At 44.4% G+C, this 20,630-nt stretch overlaps 1 protein-coding gene across 5 annotated transcripts in view; it reads right to left on the reverse strand.

Annotated features, from left to right (window-relative positions):
* CARHSP1 (calcium regulated heat stable protein 1) overlaps positions 1–20,630 on the reverse strand; it is a 65,096-nt gene that overhangs the window by 2,631 nt on the left and 41,835 nt on the right. For all 5 annotated transcript variants that reach the window (XM_048962135.1, XM_048962134.1, XM_048962137.1 and 2 more), the window contains 2 exons: positions 8,432–8,624; positions 7,907–8,029 (listed from right to left, as the gene is read on the reverse strand). In XM_048962135.1, coding sequence (XP_048818092.1) covers positions 7,907–8,029; positions 8,432–8,624 — 316 coding nt within the window. The remainder of the gene's footprint in view (positions 1–7,906; positions 8,030–8,431; positions 8,625–20,630) is intronic.

A 20,630-nucleotide genomic window follows, 5' to 3' on the forward strand; every position in this document is an offset into this window, starting at 1 on the left:
CTGAGTTCTGTAAAACTCAGTACAACACTGCATCACTTGCACTGCCTTTCTCCCACTCTTCCTACTTCAGAGCTACCTCAGCTTCTGCTCCCTCAACTCATGCATCAGAACCACTCCTGGAGAGCTGGTGTTGGCAGGCTGCAGCTGAGCAGAAGCAGCCTGCAGTACAGGACAGGCTGGCATGTACAGTGGAAGCTAAAACTGACCCAGAAATCTTATCTTCTCACATGGGAAGTTGAGGAAAAGAAACAAACTTTATTCTTCACTGACTGATCCTATCAAGGCAATATTGAAAATGTTCCCATATCTAAATACAGATCTACAGTCTGTTACAAGGAGTTAAAGGCATTCCTGTCACTTGAAACATATTCTTTAGACCCTATCTGCCATACACCAGAGGGAATGTCCTAAGATGAACTCTTCAGGGTGGTGCCTGGGAAAGTGGCAGTAAATTGCAAGCAGAAAAAAAATATTTACAGAAAAGCCAAGCTAAATCCTCCTTGATCAGTCCTGACAGCCTTTCCTCCCCATACACCTGATCCTACTGACATTAACTTACCTCTGAAGTCCCCACATGACCTGTCATCAGCACAGCCCTGTATCATACTGAAAGTACTGCACTGGGGTCCCCACCTCTACACTCTTGCTATGGCAGTCTTCTTCAGTTACTGCCTTTATTTATAGCCCTCAATTCCCCTGACAGGTTTGAGATTTCTTTGGGAGTGAAACGTTTGCACATCCAGTATTTACAATCCTCTCGGGAGCAGAGATTCACCTGATTCTGATAAAGCAACACCCTTGTTGTCACATGGCCCTTGTATATGCTTTCTCAAGTACTGACCACTGCAAATGAGAAAAAGATCAGCAAAGCACAGTCTGCACACCAGAACAAGACATACGTGTGTTCCCATTGCAGCTGGCTTGAAGTCCTGGCAGGGCCTTCTGAGAAAGTTTCAGCCATAGATGAAGTCAAGAACTGTCCACCCTCCTGCTACTCATTAGTGCAGCTGAAGCACACATTAAGAGTTAGCAGACAAGCTTGATGAGAAGCAAGTTCATGCCACATTGTACTAATTGGTACCTGAAAACTTAGAGTTGAGGTCAGCAACCTGAAGACAGACCTGCAAGAACTACAGAACACTCTGGGGATGAGGAGCCAACACAAAGCAGACAAACCTCCCCAGCCCTCCTGTGCCAATGTGACAAACACACACTAGGCAGCAACCCTCCCCTTCCAAAGAAAGTATCAGGGAATACCTACTTGGAGACCACAGCAAAATAAAAATAACAACTCACAAGCAGTTTATCTTTCATCTAGTGCAAGAGAACGCTCCATCATCTTGCTGAGTGCAGTAGCTCATGAACATCAGCTAAGACTGTCCACCATGCTGCTGCAGTGCTCATGCACACAGGTGAGCATGCATCAGTCCCAAAACATAAAGGACTTGTTATCTGAGCTAAAAAATACATTAGTACAGCACAACCTGTGCAGGACAGCAGTCCCACCTTAGCAAGGTTTTAGCTTTCAACAGAATGCACTACCACACAGACATCATCCATACACAGAAATACCAGCCTAGGAAAAACGCAGCAAGTGGAAACGCTTCCAACTCAGATGTTATGAGCGCTGACAAGTCAAAGCAGAAAGTCTACTTTTACTCAAGTACAACTGAGCCTCTGGAACAAATTGTAATGAAAAGTGTTTCTGCATCCAGCCTCAAGCGCCAGGAGCAGCTGCAGACAGGGTTTCAGCAAACTGAGGCAGAGCAGTTAGTTAAAGCTGGAAATAAAGCAGCATCTCCTCTTAGCAGTGTGGCCACCCACTCCACAACACCAGGCATCACTTTTGATTCCTGCACAGAGGATGAACGTGCACAGCAAGCAGTGAGCTCAGAAATCACCACTTTACAGGAAGCAAACAATAGGGATGCCCTGCCCAGGAAAAGATCTTAAGTTGGGCTGAAAGGATTTTTTCCATGAACAGGAACTTTACTTGTTCTTTGAGAGCTCCTGTAAAACAGGAAGAGACCAAGCAACACAAACATTTGAATCTGCAGAGTATTTAGAAGGTGTGGTTGAAGTAAAAGCACAGTGGGCTTCTGCTATCTCCTGCAGCACCAAAACATGCTCACACACAAAGGCAACTGTTGTTTCAGGAACTTAAAAGCAATTATGTATCTTTGGAATCTGAAGTGAGAAATGAGTACAGCTCAAATGCTAAAAATGATGTGGACTTCATTGGGATGAGTTTAGCTTAAAAGGGAAACATGAATTACGTATCAGGATGGGTTCTGCTAAGAAGGCAGTAACCAGTGCACCTCCAACCCAAGTGGTGCTGCTTTTTTATCCCTGAGAATAAGAAAAAGAACCCATAAGAACTTTTCTCAACTAGGAAGCACTTCTTACAGGACCAGCATTACCATGACAGCATCAGTTCCTTTCTTGGTTTCTTACCTTATTTAAACTGATGCTACAAGAAACTGAAGCTGTGGCAAAACCTCATTCAATCCTAACAGTACTTTCTCTCATCTTCTGGTTTGCCATACTCCTTCTTGGCTGGACCCGATGAAGACTAGTACTGTCCTTTCCAAAGTTATGTGAGAAGGCTGTGGCCACACAAACAGCTCGAATTTCGCACTCTGCTTTCAGCCATTAAACCTGTCTCTCACAGATCAGATATTCTTTTCATCCCTGCAGCTTTCCGACTGTCAGTGATTCTTGGTGCCCACTAATATGAGATTATTACCTCACTGTCCTCTGGATCTTCATATGCACTGGGGACAAAGGTCCTTCTTTGCAGCCCAGTCACATCTATTTGTGAATGGCATAACTGTTGCTACTGGATATATGCAGATTTGCTCCAGCATCAGCATCACTAAGCAAGGCTTACAAACAAACAGCATCCAGCTTGTACAGTATTTTTGGTGGTGTCAAGAAAGAACAGTATAATGGCACCTGAAAGGTGATGAGATGGCTAGTCTGCAGGATGATCCTCCATCAGGAAGCAATTGCCTTAAGTGCTGCAAGGTAAATGAGCTGGAGGAGATCAGAGAAAGTAAACAGATCTTGGAAGACATTCTGTCTGCAGCAGCCACTCTGTACAAAATTTACCTGGATAATCTGGTACAGCAAGTTAAACACAGACTTTTAAAAACTTTTTTTACTCTAGCTACATATTAAACGTTGATCTAAAGCAGAGGTGGAGACCTTCACTGTTTTTTTAAGAGATCTGTATGCACATTCCTATTCAAACGAACAGATATTATAAACACACACACATATATATACACACATATATACATATACACATGTATGTATATATATAATAATAAATTATATATAATTCCTATCCAGAAACTTTAACATTCTTTTATATATTAAGCTAAAAATAGGAAATGCTTTTTTGGTGTCAGTGTCAGAATGAGACAATAGAGTCAGTTCTATCTGATGCAGCAACTCCCATTTCCCAGCTCAGTCTCTGCCTGGTGCAGTGGAGCATCTTATTTGCACTATTTTTAGGGAACTGGGAGGTTATTAGGAAATTACCTAAATAAGGGCTGTTCTAGCTCTTCCTCCTCACAGCTGCTATTCATATTCCAGGACTCCAGTTAAACCTCTGGGGACAAAGACTAAGTCAAATGGAAATATTTCTGAACAGAAGTTTTCAGTTAATTCTGAGCTTGCTGGCCAACAAGACTGACAGTTCCTACAGACCGATGGGCTGCGTTATCTTGTGAGCTTCTTAAAGCTTATTTAATTCTTCAGCATACCTCCCTGTAAACTTGCATCTGCACTAAACAACAGGACTCAGCACAGTAATGAACCATCCCGAGTTTCTAATTTTGAATGCATTCCGATGCAGCGTCAGCTGAGATCAGCAATGCCAGCAATGTCTTTATCGAGATGGTTGGCAGGAAAACCAGTAGCAGGAGTCGCCCACCAGTCACTCCTAACTGGGAAATACAAGTTTGAACGAGGCCCAAACACTGAGGAATCCCAGCTGTAAACAACCAAGATCTCTTCTATGAGACTGCCCTACTCTCTGAGGGCCCTGGTTTGGTCCTCCCACAGCTAGGAAGGAAGCTGCTCTTCTCTTCCAGTACACCAGATGCATCACACTCTTGCTCAGGTCTCCAGAGATCTCATGATTTTGGAATCCATGCTTGAGGGTTGTTATGTCTCCATACCTGCTCTGAACAGCCAATTCAACACTATGCAGCTCACTAAGATGAAGAGAGTGATGATCACAAGAAGCAGAGCTTTCCAAAGATTTCTACCTGGTCTCAGGCTTCTGCAAGCACTCAACTGAGATTCCATCACAGCAACACCTACCGTTCACATCCAGAAGCCAAAGCCCTGTCTGTTGTGTTCTGTGCTTACTAACCAGGGAGCCCCTGTCCTCGGGCAGCTACAGTCTCCTGCACTGCCCACCACACTGCTTGAACATACAGTACAAGTATTGACTTTCAGCTATCATGGCTTATACAGTTATGTAGAGATCCTGGAGAGGTTTTGCTATAAACACAACAAGCTGGAATTCCTATGTGCATTGGTGCAACACACAAGTTTTCTGAGCCAACTTGGGTGCAAAGGAGAACTCCTAGGAAAATCTATTCCTGTCTTACTAAGATCCAAACCCCTCCCCACGGAAGAACTGATATTCTGCAGCCTCTCCTCCCTTCCCCCATCCCCCCCCACACATACACACTCAAAGTGCTCATTTCAGATACTTAACAGTTGCAGCAAGGCACCAGGAGAGACGCACATCAGGAAGGAAGTGCACAAAGCAGGCAAGATAAAGTGCCTCAAATATTTCGAAGGAAATCAGAAAGTGCAGATTTGGCTTCCCAGCAGCCCCAGAAACTGTTGTTAGTTCACAGGAAAGGAAGAGGGGCTGGATGAATCATTCCCCAGCTCAAATTCAGCTCTCAGATGGTTTCTAATTATCAGTTAATTTCCAGCTAGGATCATTACACTCCACTAGGAGAGCAGCCACACATTGGTACACACATTGATGGTAGCATTAATACTCTGCTTTAAATACAGTGACATAGCAGAAAGTCAGAGGAAAGCAAGTAGTGTGATGTCTCCACAGGCACAGGTAGCTCAGAAATTGGTTTCTGTAACGCAGTGTGACAGTGGCCAGGACACAGCTGGGTTCCACACTACAGGAAGATGACACTGTTGGTACCTCTCCAGTACAGCCAGCAACAGAACAAGACTTTATCTCTACCTGGGACATCATCAGAAGATATCTTCTTCAGCTATCTTTTCCCCTGCCCCAGTTCACCAGAGTTACAGGTCCACAAGCATATTTTCCTGAGATCACAAAATAACATGTGAAGAAAACACAACAAGTGCAGGATGTGTTCTGGGACACAAAGGTGCTGTGAGTCAAAGCACTGGGAGAAGTGTAGCATCAGTTCTACAAAGCCATCATCAAACATGGGGTCAGGAAACCAAAGGCCTGTCTGCATTGCAGTATTTTCCCCTTCAGAGCCAAGCACTAGCAAACCACAGACAACCCACAAGCACTGCACATGCTTTTTGGCTCCAAGACGTCAGCTACTTTTAAAAAAGAAAATCCTTAATAAAAAAAACAAGTGTGGTCATTAATTCATCAGGGCTCTCCAGTGAACTATCTCCTTGCCTTGTCTTTGCAGGCACACAGGTTTCAGCCCAAATCACAGTCTAATGCAAAGGCCCAGAGGATAATAAAAAAGAAAGTTTCCTTTACATGCTCACACCCATATACACTGGGAAAGGCAAGTGGGATTGCTATGGACTGCTCAAAACCACATCAACCTACTCACTGTGTTGGGCATGCCCAACTCACATCACCAGAAAAAGTGATCTGTGAACACAGAAGTTATAAGCTTAAAAAAGAAAGGTATCACCTATCTGCTACAGAGAATGAAGGGCCACAATGAAAGCAAGAGAGAGGTGGGTTGAACACCAGAAACAATCAGGAACCAGATCTGCTCCTTACAGGAAGGGATCAGCCAGGGAGGCAGTGGAACTCCATCACCGGATTGTTGAGAGTGGGTTGGGTGCCAGAAAGGCTCTGTCACCTTCCAGCAGCAGATGGGGCAGAGGAGGGCCCTCCAATTTTCTCATGTATGGTGAAAGAAGAACCTGCTCTGCTTCAAAAGAACTGCTGTACTGCAGAAAAACTGCAGTGTACACTGCTCTGTGCAGCATGACTTACAGAGATAGTCTGGTCCCCATCAGTACTAATTCAAATATGAATTGAAGTAAAGCAATTAAAAATGAAGGGGATAAACATGACCCAAAGGCTAGGACACCAAACTGAGATCTGGGAAGCCACAGCTAAGGCTGGAGCATGCTATCCCTTGCCCAAACAACAGCCCTCCCCCTCTCATCCATTACTTGGGGGAGAGCAAGCTGAGAGCATGGCTGGGTAAGATGAGGGCAAGCAGAAGTGTCAGCAACATAAATATGCTGAAAATAAGAAATGTGGTTGCCTATGAACTTTCACAACCACGGCTTGTTCAGTACTGTTTTTAGGATGGATTGACTGGGTGGAAGAAAGGATAAAGATGGCACGTTGCATCCAGGGTACACTCACTTAACCATAGCATATAGTTAAGAAGGGAATCCTGCGATGGGGCCTCGCACAAACCACTAAAATCACAACAGCCAGAAAAAAAGATCTTTGTAATGTCATATAGGACTTCAGCAAAGGAGATATTTTGGCTAAACAGACTAACAGTAAAACATCACTGGAGTTTGAATTACAGCTGTTTGGAGGGCGATCAAGGGCAGAACAGCCCATCATGCAGAAAACATTTCAGAAAAGCTGGAAAAATGCCAGCGTGCTCATTCTCAAAGGAGATGAGTTAACTGCATGGGCAGAAAAGATAACTGAGGGCACCTGAGCTAATTTGGTAAGGCTCTTATTGACTTACCACTGGACAACCACTCCAAAGAAAACAAATGAGGGTTACATAGCTTCAACACTGTAAGCAATAGCTAGACTAAACACTGATAAATAAAAAGATAAGTAATTGAAGGAGAAAAGTAATCTTAACATAGGCCAGTTTCAACCCCCATGCTGGTCAACAACCCCATCTAGAAACAAATATAAACTTGGAGATCAATCAAGCAATAAATAATGAAGACAGTCAGAGTGATCTGGATCCCTTGGCAAGCGGGGCCTATTCAAATCAAATGTGCTGCAGTGCAACAGAATATGAAGTCATGTATCTGGGAGCCAGGAACACAAACCCTGCTGCCAGAAGATGACAGACTGCAACTGGGATTGCACCAAACCCTGATGCTGCAGATGCAGAGGTCAGAGCAGATAAGCAAGTCAGCAAGAGACTAAGGACAAGAAGGGCTAATGCGATTATGGGATGTATAGAAAGAGAAGCAGCAGAAGTATGGAAGAAGATTCCTATCTCTACGTACTGAAAATACATCCACACAACTATATTTACCCCCCCCCCCCCTTTTTTTTTTTTTTTTAGTAACTTTTAAAGGCTGCAGCACACTTAGAAAAGAAACTGGAAAGTGTTTTAGACTGGAGAGAAAAAAAATACAGACTTGAAAAGCTCAATTCATTTGATTCATCAAAAGGTATATTCAGATACAACAGATCTTCATGAGTTCAAGGGAAAAAAGCAGAGCTACTAACAAACCCCCTAGCAGAGAAAAGGTTGAGGCAAAACAGCTTATTCTAGTAGACTGATAGAATGATCTACTAGTTCTCAACAGATTTATAGTAATACTGGCAGAGGTAAATTATCTTCTTTTTCTGTAACATCTGCGTAACTGCTTGGTATTAAGGACAGTTCATAGCCTGACGCCCTTAGAATGTGATATATCTAAAGCATTAAGTAATCAAGAAAAAACTGAGACACCAGCTTTCTCAGCAGCAACTTACTCAGAAATGTGTACGAAGATGTCAGGCCCTCCATCTGCAGGGGAAATGAAGCCATGGCCTTTAGAGCGACAGAAACATTTACAGACGCCTTTGTAGATGGGACCCTCTGATGCTCTCACAGTTCTGGGAAATAGAGCACAAAGAGCAGTTCATTGCTGAGCACGGATGCAGAAGGTTCAGCTGCAGCACTCCAAGCAAACGGGCACAATGGTTCAAATAACACATTCACTACACAGCCAGTATATTCCTCAGCAGCAACTACTTAATAGTACCAATCTGGTCTTAAAGAGAGGGAAATACTTCCAACTTTCTTTATCCAAGCAGACTATAGAAAACTAGAAGCAATTTAAGACTAATAAAATTCTAATCCCATGAGATTTTAAGGGGAAAAGATAACAGTAAAGACCAAAGCACTTTCCAGATACAACAAACTCAACCTCGCTCCACCTAAGTGGGTGGCTGATCAATCTGCCCACACGCAGTCACTTGGCTGTCCCCACTAAGTGCAGGTTTCCCAATACTCACGCTGAATACGTCCTGGTGCGCCGCGTGGGCAGGGGGCTGGGGATGAGGTACCCCCTCATGGGAGATGGGGAGCGATCTCTCGTCCTGCGGCTTTCAGGCAGATGAAGAGAACTGGACGAGTGCAGAGAGGAGGGGGACTGCTCCGAAGCAGATGCAGCAGGCTCAGAAGACATTCCTGATGCCTGAGAAAAACCTAGAGAGAGAAGGAGATCCGACTTACCCACAAATGGAAATTTTCATACAAAAGGCACAAATTCTTCAGCTTATGATTTTGCAAGAATATGACTCATTTCCTGTCGAAGTACATATGGACATAGTTTAACCAAAAACTCCTGCTGTTTCATAGAATCGTTTGAGTTGGAAGGTCTTTAAAGGTCATTTAGTCCAACCCTCCTGCAAGGAACAGGAACACCAACAGTTCCATTAGGTTGCTCACAGCCTGGTCCAGCCCGACCTTGAACATCTCTGGGGACGGGGCACTCACCACCTCTTTGGCAACTTGTGCCAGTGCTTCACCACTCTGATAATAAAGAGCTTTTTTCTTGCACCCCATCAAAATCTCCCCTCCTTTAGTTTGAAACTATTTCCCCTCGTCTTATCACAGCAGATCCCTCTAAAACAAGCAAACAAACAAACAAAACTGGTTCCCTTCAGCCTCCCCTTCAGGTTCTGAAAGCCACTCTCAGGTCTCCCTGGAGCCTTCTCTTCTCCAGGCTGAACAGCCCCCGCTCTCCATCTGTCCTCATAGGGAGGTATTCCATCCCTTGGATCATTTTTGTGGCCCTCTTCTGGATGTGCTCCAATAGATCCATGCCTGTCCTGTACTGACTCCACATTTGGATGCAATACTCCAGGTGGGGGCTCACCAGTGCAGAGCAAAGGGGCAAGATCACCTTCTTCAACCTGCTGGCCACCCTTCTTTTGATAGAGCCCAAAAGACAGTTGGCTTTCTGGGCTGTGAGGGCACACTGCTGCCTCATGCCCAGCTTGCCATCCACCAGGACTCGCAAGCCCTGTTTGAGAAGGCTGTGCTCAATCCTTTTGTCCCCCAGCTTGCACTGACAGTGATGGTTGCCACAAACCAGATGCACGCAAGGCCTTGCATTTGGCTTTGTTGCACCTCATGAAGCTCTCTTGGGGGCACTGCTTGAGCCTAAGTCTCTCTGGATGGCATCCCATCCTTGGGTGTGTCAAACACCACACAATCTGGTGTCCCCCAGCTTGCTAAGGGTGTACTCAATCCCTCTTGATGTAATTGATGAAGATATTGAAGAGTACAGGTCCCAGTACTGACCCCCCTGAGGGACAGCACTCATCACTGATCTCCATCCAGACACTGAGCCATTGAGCACTGCTCTCCAAGTATGAACTTGCAGCCAGTTCCTTGTCCATTAAACAGTTCACCCATCAAATCTATATCTTACTAATTTGGAGAGGAGAATACTGTAAGGAACTGTATCAAAGGTTTTAGTGAAGTCCAGATAGGTAACATCAGTGGATCTCCCCTTGTCCATTGATGTAGTTATGCCATCACAGAAGGTCACTAGGTTGGTATGGCAGGACTTGCCTTTGGTGAAGCCATGATGGTTATCCTATATCACTTTCCTCTCTTCCATATGCCTTTACATAGCTTCCAGGAAAATCTGCTCCATGATTCTCCCCAGCATAGTCAGTAGTTCCCTGTGTCATCCTTCCTACCCTTCTAAGAAACTCAACGAGTTCAATTCTCTTCGTACAAAGTTGACAGCCTTTGAACTTGAACAAGGCAGCTTCATCAAAAGCAGATCACTTCATAACTAACACAAGATGTTTTAGAGTTTACTTTGCTCACACGCAGCAATGGCTCCAGTGCTGAGATCAGCCTCAACATCAGGCATTGGCATGCCCCAGACAGATTGGGTTTGACAGCACAGTGGAGCTTCCTGCACCTGTACACAAACACATGCTACAAGAAAGAAATATCACAAAAAGAAATGCAGAAATAAAGGCTACATCTTCACTGCTGGGAATTATTTTCACTATGCAGTGACCAGTGCTGGCTTCATTCACTGTGGCTGCTGCTTGGCTATTAGCACACCTTTTAGAGCTTATAACATCTTTAGCTCAACTAGAAGATGAAAATCACGTGTGCTCCTTGATTCACTTCAGGCAGAGTCATACAGTTTACTCTGTCAAGGATGGGAATGTGTGCAAAAACAGTAGAGCTGGAAGGTGATGGCTGACTGCATGAATCCCTCTGGCCTGCAGACAGCACAGTGTGCTTCGGTGGATTCAAGCCTGCTACAAAATTTCTGCAACAACTCTGTGTTTGCATTCAGACTCAACATAGAATGAGACAGATTTGCTCTCAATCATGTCCTACAGTATAGGACCCCTTCTCAGCACACCAACAGTGATACACGGCTCATCACACAAGAAAAATCTCAAGGAATCTATGAGAAGAGAGGGAATGATGAGAAACAGCAGCACTTCTGCACACAAGTATGCATAGCTTACAAGTACACAAAGGGACAGATGGAAGAGAAATAAATCAGCATTGCTCTGGTGAGCAAACTCCCTTCCATCACCAAAAGGCAGAACAAGTATTACAAAAATAACCAATAATTCGGCACGTTCTTAAATTAGAAAATCTAAAAATATCTGGATGAGTTAGCAAAATGTGTAGTAATACAGGTCAAGAAAATATCATGAAGAATAGAAAAGCTGTCTTTAGGTCCAAGACTCACTGAACTGAAATCTCATCTCCATTTTGCACCGTCCTTTCCACACCCATGCTCTCCTGCCCATGAATTATGGAGCAGCTCACTCACACATTAGAGATGCAGCCTTCTTGACAATGACAGATTTTCATTATTCCCTCCTGAAACTAATGAGTAAAATTAAAAAGGTCTTTTAAGAATGAAGTCACCGGGGAACAAAGGCATTTGTGTTTAATTGTTGAGGGCTCTGAGAAGGTAGAAGTGGATAGTCATGTTCACGCACCAGCTTAAGCTTTCCACCCTCCTCTTAAGTAGAACAGAGATGGAAACAAAAACATGGCTTTAAATTGTCCAAATATGGATGGCATTTACAATCCACTAGCTAATGCTCTGCCCAGCATCACGGACAACATTCAGTTAAGACCAAAATAACACCAAAGGGATGTGATTTTCCAAGCCTTCTTCAACAAGGCCTGCTGCAGTGAGCACTGCGAGGAAGTCTCTGATTTGGGAAGGCCTCTGCACTGGGCAGCCTGCTTTCAAGGAGTGCATGTTTTGAACTGGCAGGACTACAACTCTAATAGGTCACAGGAAAAAAAAATGAAAAGCTAAATGATTAAAATTTAAACGATTTCAAATGATTCAAGCCTCATTCTGATAACTCAGCATCTGACTTGAGCTTTTGCACAATTGAACAAGCAGCTTTCACAGAAACGCACTTTCTCTCCTCTAAATATAAACCACCAGGTGACAAGCGAAGCGCAGAGCTCTGCACTCATCTGCACCAGCAGTCAAGCCAAACACAAAGCGCTGCCCATCCCTATCCTGAAAGAAGGGCAGAGAGGCAGAATTTTCTTTCTTTTTCTTTAAAACACAGAAATATTTACAACAAAACAGGTTAAATGGATTTAGAAGAGTGCTAATTTAGGTTATTGTTCTCATTTAGGTTATTTTTGTGCCCTCTGCTCTTCAGATATAAAGTAAAACGTCGTGTGGAACATGCAGTACCATTGCACTGCAAAACGCCCTTTCTGTTCACTGCCCATGGCCGCAGCAGCCAAACAGCCTGGTACCTTCTGTCACACCAGCCCAGATGTGACAGCAACTCTGCAGGGCAGATACATGGAGGCTGCTGCCCAACAGAGAGCAGGGCAGAGGCCTGAGCAGCCACAGGAAGCCTGCGGCTTTCCGAAGTGACTGGCTATTTTACTGCACTGTTGCTCACACACAGATTCACTTGACAGCACTCCTCCTGGAGGAGCAGAAGTGCCAGCCCCACTTCTGTGCACCACTGAGCAGACGCGAGGCTGTGCGCACGCAGGGAAGCGCCAGCAAACACCAAAAATCAACACCCACACCCGAGTCCTCCCAGCCTGCCTCACTTGTGCAGGTCTCACCTTCCAAATACAGCTAGTGAGAATTTTTTCAAAGGTTTTTCTGACCTTGCCCTTGGCTCTGAGCCGAGCTCTGCAAAGCAAGATCAGCTCTCAGACAGCTCTTCTACCTGCCCCACCCCAGCAGCTGAGCGAGATGCAGCTCTGACAGAGGAGGCAATCAGGGCAGGATCTCTTCTCCTTGAGCCTGTGAAGTATTTTCATTCCTTCCACACTGAAGGCAGTGTGATGGCAGGCAGTGACATTTCCAGGCGCTGCACTTCAGAGTACTCCAACCACACACTGCCTTCACCTATTTATTTCAACACACAGTTCAAGCAACTTTGACCAACACAGATTTATTTTAAGCACTGTAGGAATGCACCACACTAAAACATAGATTACGGTGGGTGACATGCAAGTGTCATCACTTCCCTACACATTTACACATTGTTCTTCTGTCCTTTTTTAAGACTGCCCCATACCACTAAAAATACATCAAATTTGGGGGAATTTAAACATTCTGAGCAGTACCATCATGCTACCAAGGAAACCTAGGTTCTTTTGAGCAAAGGAATCACTAGGAAAAAGCCAGACCAGGTTTCCTGGAGCCTGTCACCCTGCCATGTCTCTCTGTGAACGATCCCTTCTCACACTACCGGCATCACAACACACTGAACGCTTCTGAGAACAATCCTGCTCCAGGGCAGAATCCCCAGCAGCATGTCCCTTGCTCTCACACACCGAAGGCATGCACACTCCCACTCCTCCCACTGCCTTGCTCTGATGAATGTGAGGGACCAAGGGCGCAGAAAGTTTCTCCTTCCAGCTGAGTTTGCTTACGAGCAACTTTCCACAATTAATACTGGCATTTCAATTAACATTAAAACTTGGAACACTTGCAACACGCATGTGATGTGTCAACAGAAAGGATTACTGTACAAACATTATGCTCTTAGCAGGCCACAGTTGGAGACCAGGACACCACCCAACTGTCCCCACATTCAATAAAAGCCTAATTATAAGGCAGATAAAATACAAAGAAAATTCCTAGCACTCATCTATGCATGCAGATTAGTTTGGATTAGAACTAGGCAAAGTTTAAGCAGCAAAATTTATTTGCAAGCAGCCCAACAGCAAGCACCCTTTCCCCAAACACCACGGCTGCTTCGTGTTCCTCCACCAAGCAGCTTGATGCCTCTGAGAGCAGTACTGCTGGAGCAGCCCCAACCCACACTGCACAGCAGAGATCACAGAAAGGGATGGCAGGGGAACCAAGTCAGCAGCAGCCCATGAAGTACACTGATAAAGAGGAGTCATCTTCTTTCACTGTTCACGCAAGCAGACAGATTTAAAAAAAAAAAAATAAATGCATTTAGGTTAAGGAACAGAGTAGGAAGCTGGATTAGGTAGGTGCATGTTTCACCTGGTTTACAGTGATAAAGACAGCTGTACCCCAAGTGATACCCCATGACTTACTGTAACAAAACTGCAGAGGAATCAAGAGCCTATTTTACTAGAAATCCCACATTTTCCGCCACCGATGCTGCTTTAAATTCTTGCTCTCAACTGCCCAGCACAAATAGCCAGCCAGAATCTTCTATTTGTAAGCCGTCACAGGAAGCTGTACCCAGCTGGAGTGCATTAGCTGCCATAGGTGATAGCACTCACTAGGCTTTGCCTGAAGTAAGAGTGTACAGATTAACAACATATTAAATTTAAGACACCACGAGCTGGGGAGGAATGTGGTCAGTCTATAACCCCAATGGTTTCTGTTGCAGTGCAGTGATGCTGGTGTCACAGCATTGCCCAAATGCATGCCAAATCACTGCCAGGGACAGGAAAGCCCTGCACCAACCACTCCTCTCCTGGAGCAGAAAACACCACACAAGTACATAACAGCATATACTGGCTTCTTCAGACAGTTAATCTTACATGTCTCACACAGGCTATAATAAAGGGAAGGTAATCAAGAAGAGAGATCACAGACTTCTGCAGTGACACAGGGGAACACCAGGATGACTTCATCCAGTCTGACACCAGTAGCCATAATGTCTGACTAGGTCAGAGTGAAATACAAGGGGAGCACACAGGGTTACTTACTATCAACACCTTTCCAACATCCCATAACACAAAGCTTAAACAAATGCTATGCCAGAGGTGGTACAGAGATATTTAAAAACATACTAGGAGCTTTGCCAAACCCTTCCCAAGCCCTTTAACACCACAGTATTCTGTGGCAAGAAGTCCCACAGCTTAACCGACGTATGAAAAAGAAAAAAATCTCCCTTTAATTGACAGTGAATATAAAGACATTAAGAAAGGACAGAGTTCAGAACACAGAGAACAGCAAATAAGATAAGAAAATAAAAGGGAAGGGCATAATATACAACAAAGGGCAACATTAGCTCAGAGGAGCACACAGAGAAGAGTACAGGCTTATTCATAAATCAAGCCTTAAATTTTCCACTAGAGGTGACACAAATGGGAGAGAGACAGAAAGGGGGGGCAGGCTACAAGCTTCTTTCTGTTCTTTTCCCTGCTTTTACATCTCTAACTACAAAAGAAAAACCTCGTGGCTTTTTAAAGCACATCTTAGGATTTCTAAATTGCTCCTGTGACTTCACACTTGAATGGCTGCAATTACTACTTCTTAGACAATAAACCCTCACAGTATCAAATAGTTCTAAAAAATCAGTTTGTCAATGAGTTAGGTGGTTTCATGTGGACCGAGAGCAAGATGTTATCTATTCAGCATCTGATGGTTTCCAACAAAGAATCGCTGCTCGCACACTAGACTCCTGCTCCCTTCATCACACCATTAGCCAGAACTGGGAACTCTGTTCTTGGATAAAATGGCAACACTTAATATTTATCAACTTATTCTTGCTAAATAGGCTTCAATCACACTGAACGTACATTATTTCCCAGATGAAGCACAATACACGGCTGAACAGGGAACAAACTGTCCCTTCCAGCGCTTGCTCTCGAGCTCCACAATCTTCCTTTAGTGCTTTTGCAAGCCTGAAGCTTTGTTCCTGCCATTACTTCCATGTCAGTGCATCCCATGTGAGTTTGTTCCAGGAATTACGTCATTTTGGCAGAAAATAGTTACACTAAAACATGTGCAACCTCTAACCATTGATCCACAAGGCAAAAGTGACTTCCACAACACCATGCAATTGCAAGGAACATAAACCCTAAGGTACTTTGGAGGAGCTCTTCCTTTTCCAGCCTCCTCACAACACAGAAAGTCAACCACAGTTATAGGTATGTTTGCTCATGTGCAATTCTGAGATCTCCGGGCTACTAAAATCCCCTGAAATATTTATGCAGCTCAAGTGTTTCTCAGAACAATTAGTTCGCTGTGTTTTCTCCCTAATCAACATTTTAGTAGGAGAAAACAGATCACATTAGAAAGGTCTACAATCACGGAAGTTTGAGACCTTAAAGTATTACCAAAGGGAAAAAAAAAAATTCTCCTCTGAGGACAATTCATCTGCCAACATCTTGCCAACAGCAAGAGGCAAATAACAGGGTGCTGAGAAAGAAGCCACTCACCAATAACTCAGCCACCACACTCATACCGCAAGGCGCCCACAGACACCAGGCTCCTTTCAGCCCTGGCTCTATCTTCTGACTGTTCTGACCTCCAGTCTCACTGCCCTGCAATACTTCACATCATTTGAAACATCCCTCCTGAAAATACTCCAATTGTCTCTCAGAAATTAACCAAAGGGCTTATGATTAAGACCTCATTTGGAACCTACATCAAAATCAATAAGTGACTGACAAATACACAATTTATTGAAATTTCGTAGGAAAAAAAGCAAGTCCTACGTATGTGACACAATGGTGAAAAAATCTTAGTTTCTGTTGACCAGCAATGAAATGGTCTCAATTCCCATTGAAGTCCTTCCTTATGCCGACCCACATATTCCTACTTGTGTCCTATTTCCAAGGCTTATGCTATATATGTATAAGCTTATAGATCGCTGGCCCACTTCACAGTTGTATTTCTACTTTCCTTCCCTCTGCTGTATTTCTCAACCCAGCTTACAGTATAGCTCCCCACACTAGATGCAAGCTTCTGCTCATCCAAAAGCCCAGTCCAGCAAAGCTTGCAGTAGCAGGGGATGTTCAGCCCCTTGTACCCAGCACAACTCCAACAGAAACAAGAAAACAGGAATTTATCAGGACATTGCCAAAAAGAATTAATTCCAAGTGCAGGACTCTATTTCAGCATCTTCAAAGGAGTAAAACAATCTCAAAAGTGTTTCAGCATAGCACCTTGCCTCAGGGAGTTTGGGTGCCATGCGATTTAACTGCTGTCAGCTCCTTTCCTGCAGATTTTAACAGAAGTGCCCTCCCAAGCCACGAGAAAAGATAAGGATTTGTATTTCTTAGGAAAAGCTTCTGAAATCTGAACAGTTCCCATCTCTGCAGCCCTCCTTTTGATGCTCTCTCTCATAGTTTTATGTCCTTCTCATACAGTGGTGCCCAAACTGCACGCAGTGCTCAAGGTGAGGCTGCAGCAGTGCCAAGCAGGGGAGGATCCCTGTGCACACCTGGCTGCAGTGCTGGAGCACCCCAGGGAACAGCTGTACCTTCCACTGCCACGGAACAATGGTGACTCACACAACTTGCCACCAACCATATGTGGTCTGCAGTGTTGACAAACAGGTCGTCTCTCTATGGTGTAAACAGATGTGTGTTAGCATGAGCAGGCATACAGCTCAGCACACACCCACCGCTCACAACCTCCCAAACTGCTTCAGGAACAACAGCCACGTCAGCAAGCACCGTGAATCCTTCAGAAACCAGACATTAAACAAATTCCATCACATCCCTATGACCAACAGTTTGGGAAGTAGATTCCTAGGGGGAAAGAAAAAGAAAGAAAAGAAAAATCTCTTTAGTCTCAAATTCTTTTTACAATACCAGCAGTCCAGCAGGTCTATTTCAGTAATGCATCATTCTTATCTGACTAATGAGAAAATGGACCTATAGAAGTTTGATTGCTTTCAGTCCAATTACCAGGCATGCAAAAACTAGTTTTTCTTGCTCAGCACATTTGCTCTCAGAGTTCAGAGTCAGTTAAATGGCAACAGGAACGGCATTGTTTCAATGCCCACGAAATCGCAGAGCTAGCAGAGCCATGTGTGTGAGCCTGGATTTCGTGTCTACTTACACATCAATAAAACTATTTACCACGCTCCGATTTCGAGAGCCCCAGCTCCAGTGCTGCACTGGAAACGTGCGGAACAGGCCAGAGCTGTCCAGAACCAGAGATGCTGCAAGTGTTATTTACGCCTACTGAGTTCACGCTTAAAAGCTAAGCAGGATAAAGCAGGGAAACAAGCAACAGATGCTTTCCAGGGAAGGCAAAAAAAATCAATCAATAAAATAATCAACCGATAGAAGCAACAAAACAAATCATGAGGAATGTACGTACTTCAGGTTTGAAACTGATATAAAAAACTTTTAAGATAAAACTGATATATGAAACATACATAAAGTACACATTTAATAGGAAATTGTACTCGGCACTGTATTACAGCAGTTACAGCCAGGACAGCTGCGCGACCCCTTTGGTTCTTATTTTACTCCTCCAGGAGGATTTCCAGAAGAAATCTTGCTGCAAAAGAGCCAGAGGGGCGGAAGGGTGGGAGAGGCCAATATGTGAAAGCACAGGTAGCCGTACAACAGCCCCACAGCCCTAGGGCCGGCAGCATCTGTGCCATGGTTCTGCCAGATGCAGCTCTGGCTGGCTCCAGCAGCCAGCTTCCTTCCTTGAAAGGGAAGGAAACTGCTGCTGTGGGTGCAAGACAATATATCTTATCTCATGACCCTAAGAGAAATCTTTCTCGCGTAAGTTTTGTGATAAGAAAAATAAAAGGGAGAAAAAAGAAACAATCGGAAGAGAAAGGAGCCACATGGATTCACATGGAGACAAAAATTACCTAGAACCTTTGCACTACTCATCTGTGAGACCAGCTTTTTGGAGCCCCCCAGAGTCCCAGGCAGCAGCAGCCCCTCTGCACAGAAACCAATTGTACACTCATTCAGAACTTGAGACTTGCATAAGGCCACTTTTCAGACACGCTTTCCACAGCAACACAGAGAGCAAAGTGATACAAATAATGAAACTGCTTTAAAAAAAAATATATATATATTAAAATAAAGTAACAGGTATAAATTCTGTAAACAGGAAATGCTTTTTCCCCGCCTCCCCCCCCCCCCTTTTTTTTTTAAAGTAGTTACATTTCCTCTTTCAAGTAATTGTAAAGAAGTTGCAATCACGACTGTGGTTTATTTTAATCAAGTAGCCGACATAACTGAAAACAAGCAAATGCCTTTGACCAGCTTTCTGCACTTGTATCATGAAGAGAAAGCCATCAAACAGCCACCAAAAAGCAGGAGCTCATAAAACATTATCTTCCCTAAAGCTAGAGTGCCTTGGTCAACAGAAACCAAGCATGTGAGTATACTCATAAATTCCTCCCAAACTGGAAGGCAAGATTTAATGATTATTTCCTGGACAGATTGTGTCTAGGCAGCCCTTAAAACAGCAAGGGGCAAAAAAACTTGAGAAAAGCGATGCTCCTTGGAAAGGTTTTAAGACACAGAGGCTTCAAGGGCAAAACCACCACTCAGAATAGAGACATTCCAGCTCCCTGCCCCAGGCAGCACTGGGAGGGCAAGAAGAGCATCAGAAATGCTGGGTCTGCTGCAAGCCTCCCTGCTCCTTGCCTTGGTAGTTAGGGGAGTAAACAGCCTTTTGAGAGCTGTAGGCAAGGAAAGCAATGAAGCACCTACCACACCATCCTTGTGCTTCACAGACATGAAACACTCAACCCAGTTTTGCTTCCTACCTCAGTTTTATGGCAGCCCCCACTGCCTGTAAGCCTGCAACTTCCCACTGTAAGCTGTACCAGCATGGACTTTGCTCTTCTTGTTGGGATCAGCTTTAGCTCTTAATACTCTGCTACTTCCAAAGTCATATGCTGTCCATGAGGCATGGCAAAGGATCAGCACTGTTTAATATTCAAGTGAAACTGTTGGGTCAAGGTTCTCTGCTTTCCTCTATCTTACACACAGCGATCTGATCGGATCGGGCACAGAGCCATAGTGGAAGGACAATGGCCGTCCAGCACACACAGCCTCACATGCTTTTTCCAGAGTACTGTAATACAGCCCTCCTCCATCACACTGTTCTCAGTGGAAAGCCACTCCCAGATGTAACTGCTGGTTACTTTGTTCTCTCAGTGACTTTACCCCTCTATTATCTGATTATTTTTCAAGGCAGGATGCAGCTCAGAGCCAGCTGCTAGGTGAAACACACCATCACAGGGTACCAAGCAGAATTACTACCCCAGCAGCCCCACAGGAATTCAAAGGCCACACTTAAATTTCCCATCCTCAACACATGGTAGTATTTAAACGCCATTCAAGTCCATCACCACACCTCCAGCTCCTCCCTGGAGAAACATGGAATTCAAGACAAGCGTTAAGTAGGACCAAGGAGGCCAAAACTGTGGATAATGGGTCAAAAACTTTAATAGACATAAGGAACTGAACTTATTTATCTTCCAAATTTCATTAGTAAATGCAGTAATCTCATAATGCTAGGGTCATTAGCACCCAGAAACTCAATCATTGGTTAAAAAGGATGTCTCAGGTTATCTTATTATTTATCTTAAATTGACCCAATGAGAAAAGCAGCTGTATGACTGCCTCAAGCCAGTGGCAACCAACCAACCAGCAAACCTCTGAGATCAGACAGCAGGACTGCAGTCAGACAGTAAAACTGTAGCATCAGAGGAACCACTCAAACGAAAACTGATAGAGCTGAAGCCAGGCTTTCCAGGCTGTTAAAGCCCCTCCACCAGCATGAGGTCAGGCTCCCAGGGCAGAACGCACGCCCCATTTACCCATAAGCTCTACAGCCAAGCCAAAGAAGCTGAGACTTGACTTGCATGATGCTTTACAGCTTCCCTGGGGCACAGCAGGCAAGCATCATTTTAATGCATCCCACGTGGCCCACAGATAACAGAAGTGGAAGGCAAGTAAATGCCTTTCTGTACCACGCAGAGAAAGAACGCATCATCTCAGTTCCTCTCCCAG

The sequence above is a fragment of the Lagopus muta genome, chromosome 15 (genome assembly GCF_023343835.1).
Source record: "Lagopus muta isolate bLagMut1 chromosome 15, bLagMut1 primary, whole genome shotgun sequence".
In the NCBI taxonomy this organism is placed as follows: Eukaryota; Metazoa; Chordata; class Aves; order Galliformes; family Phasianidae; genus Lagopus; species Lagopus muta.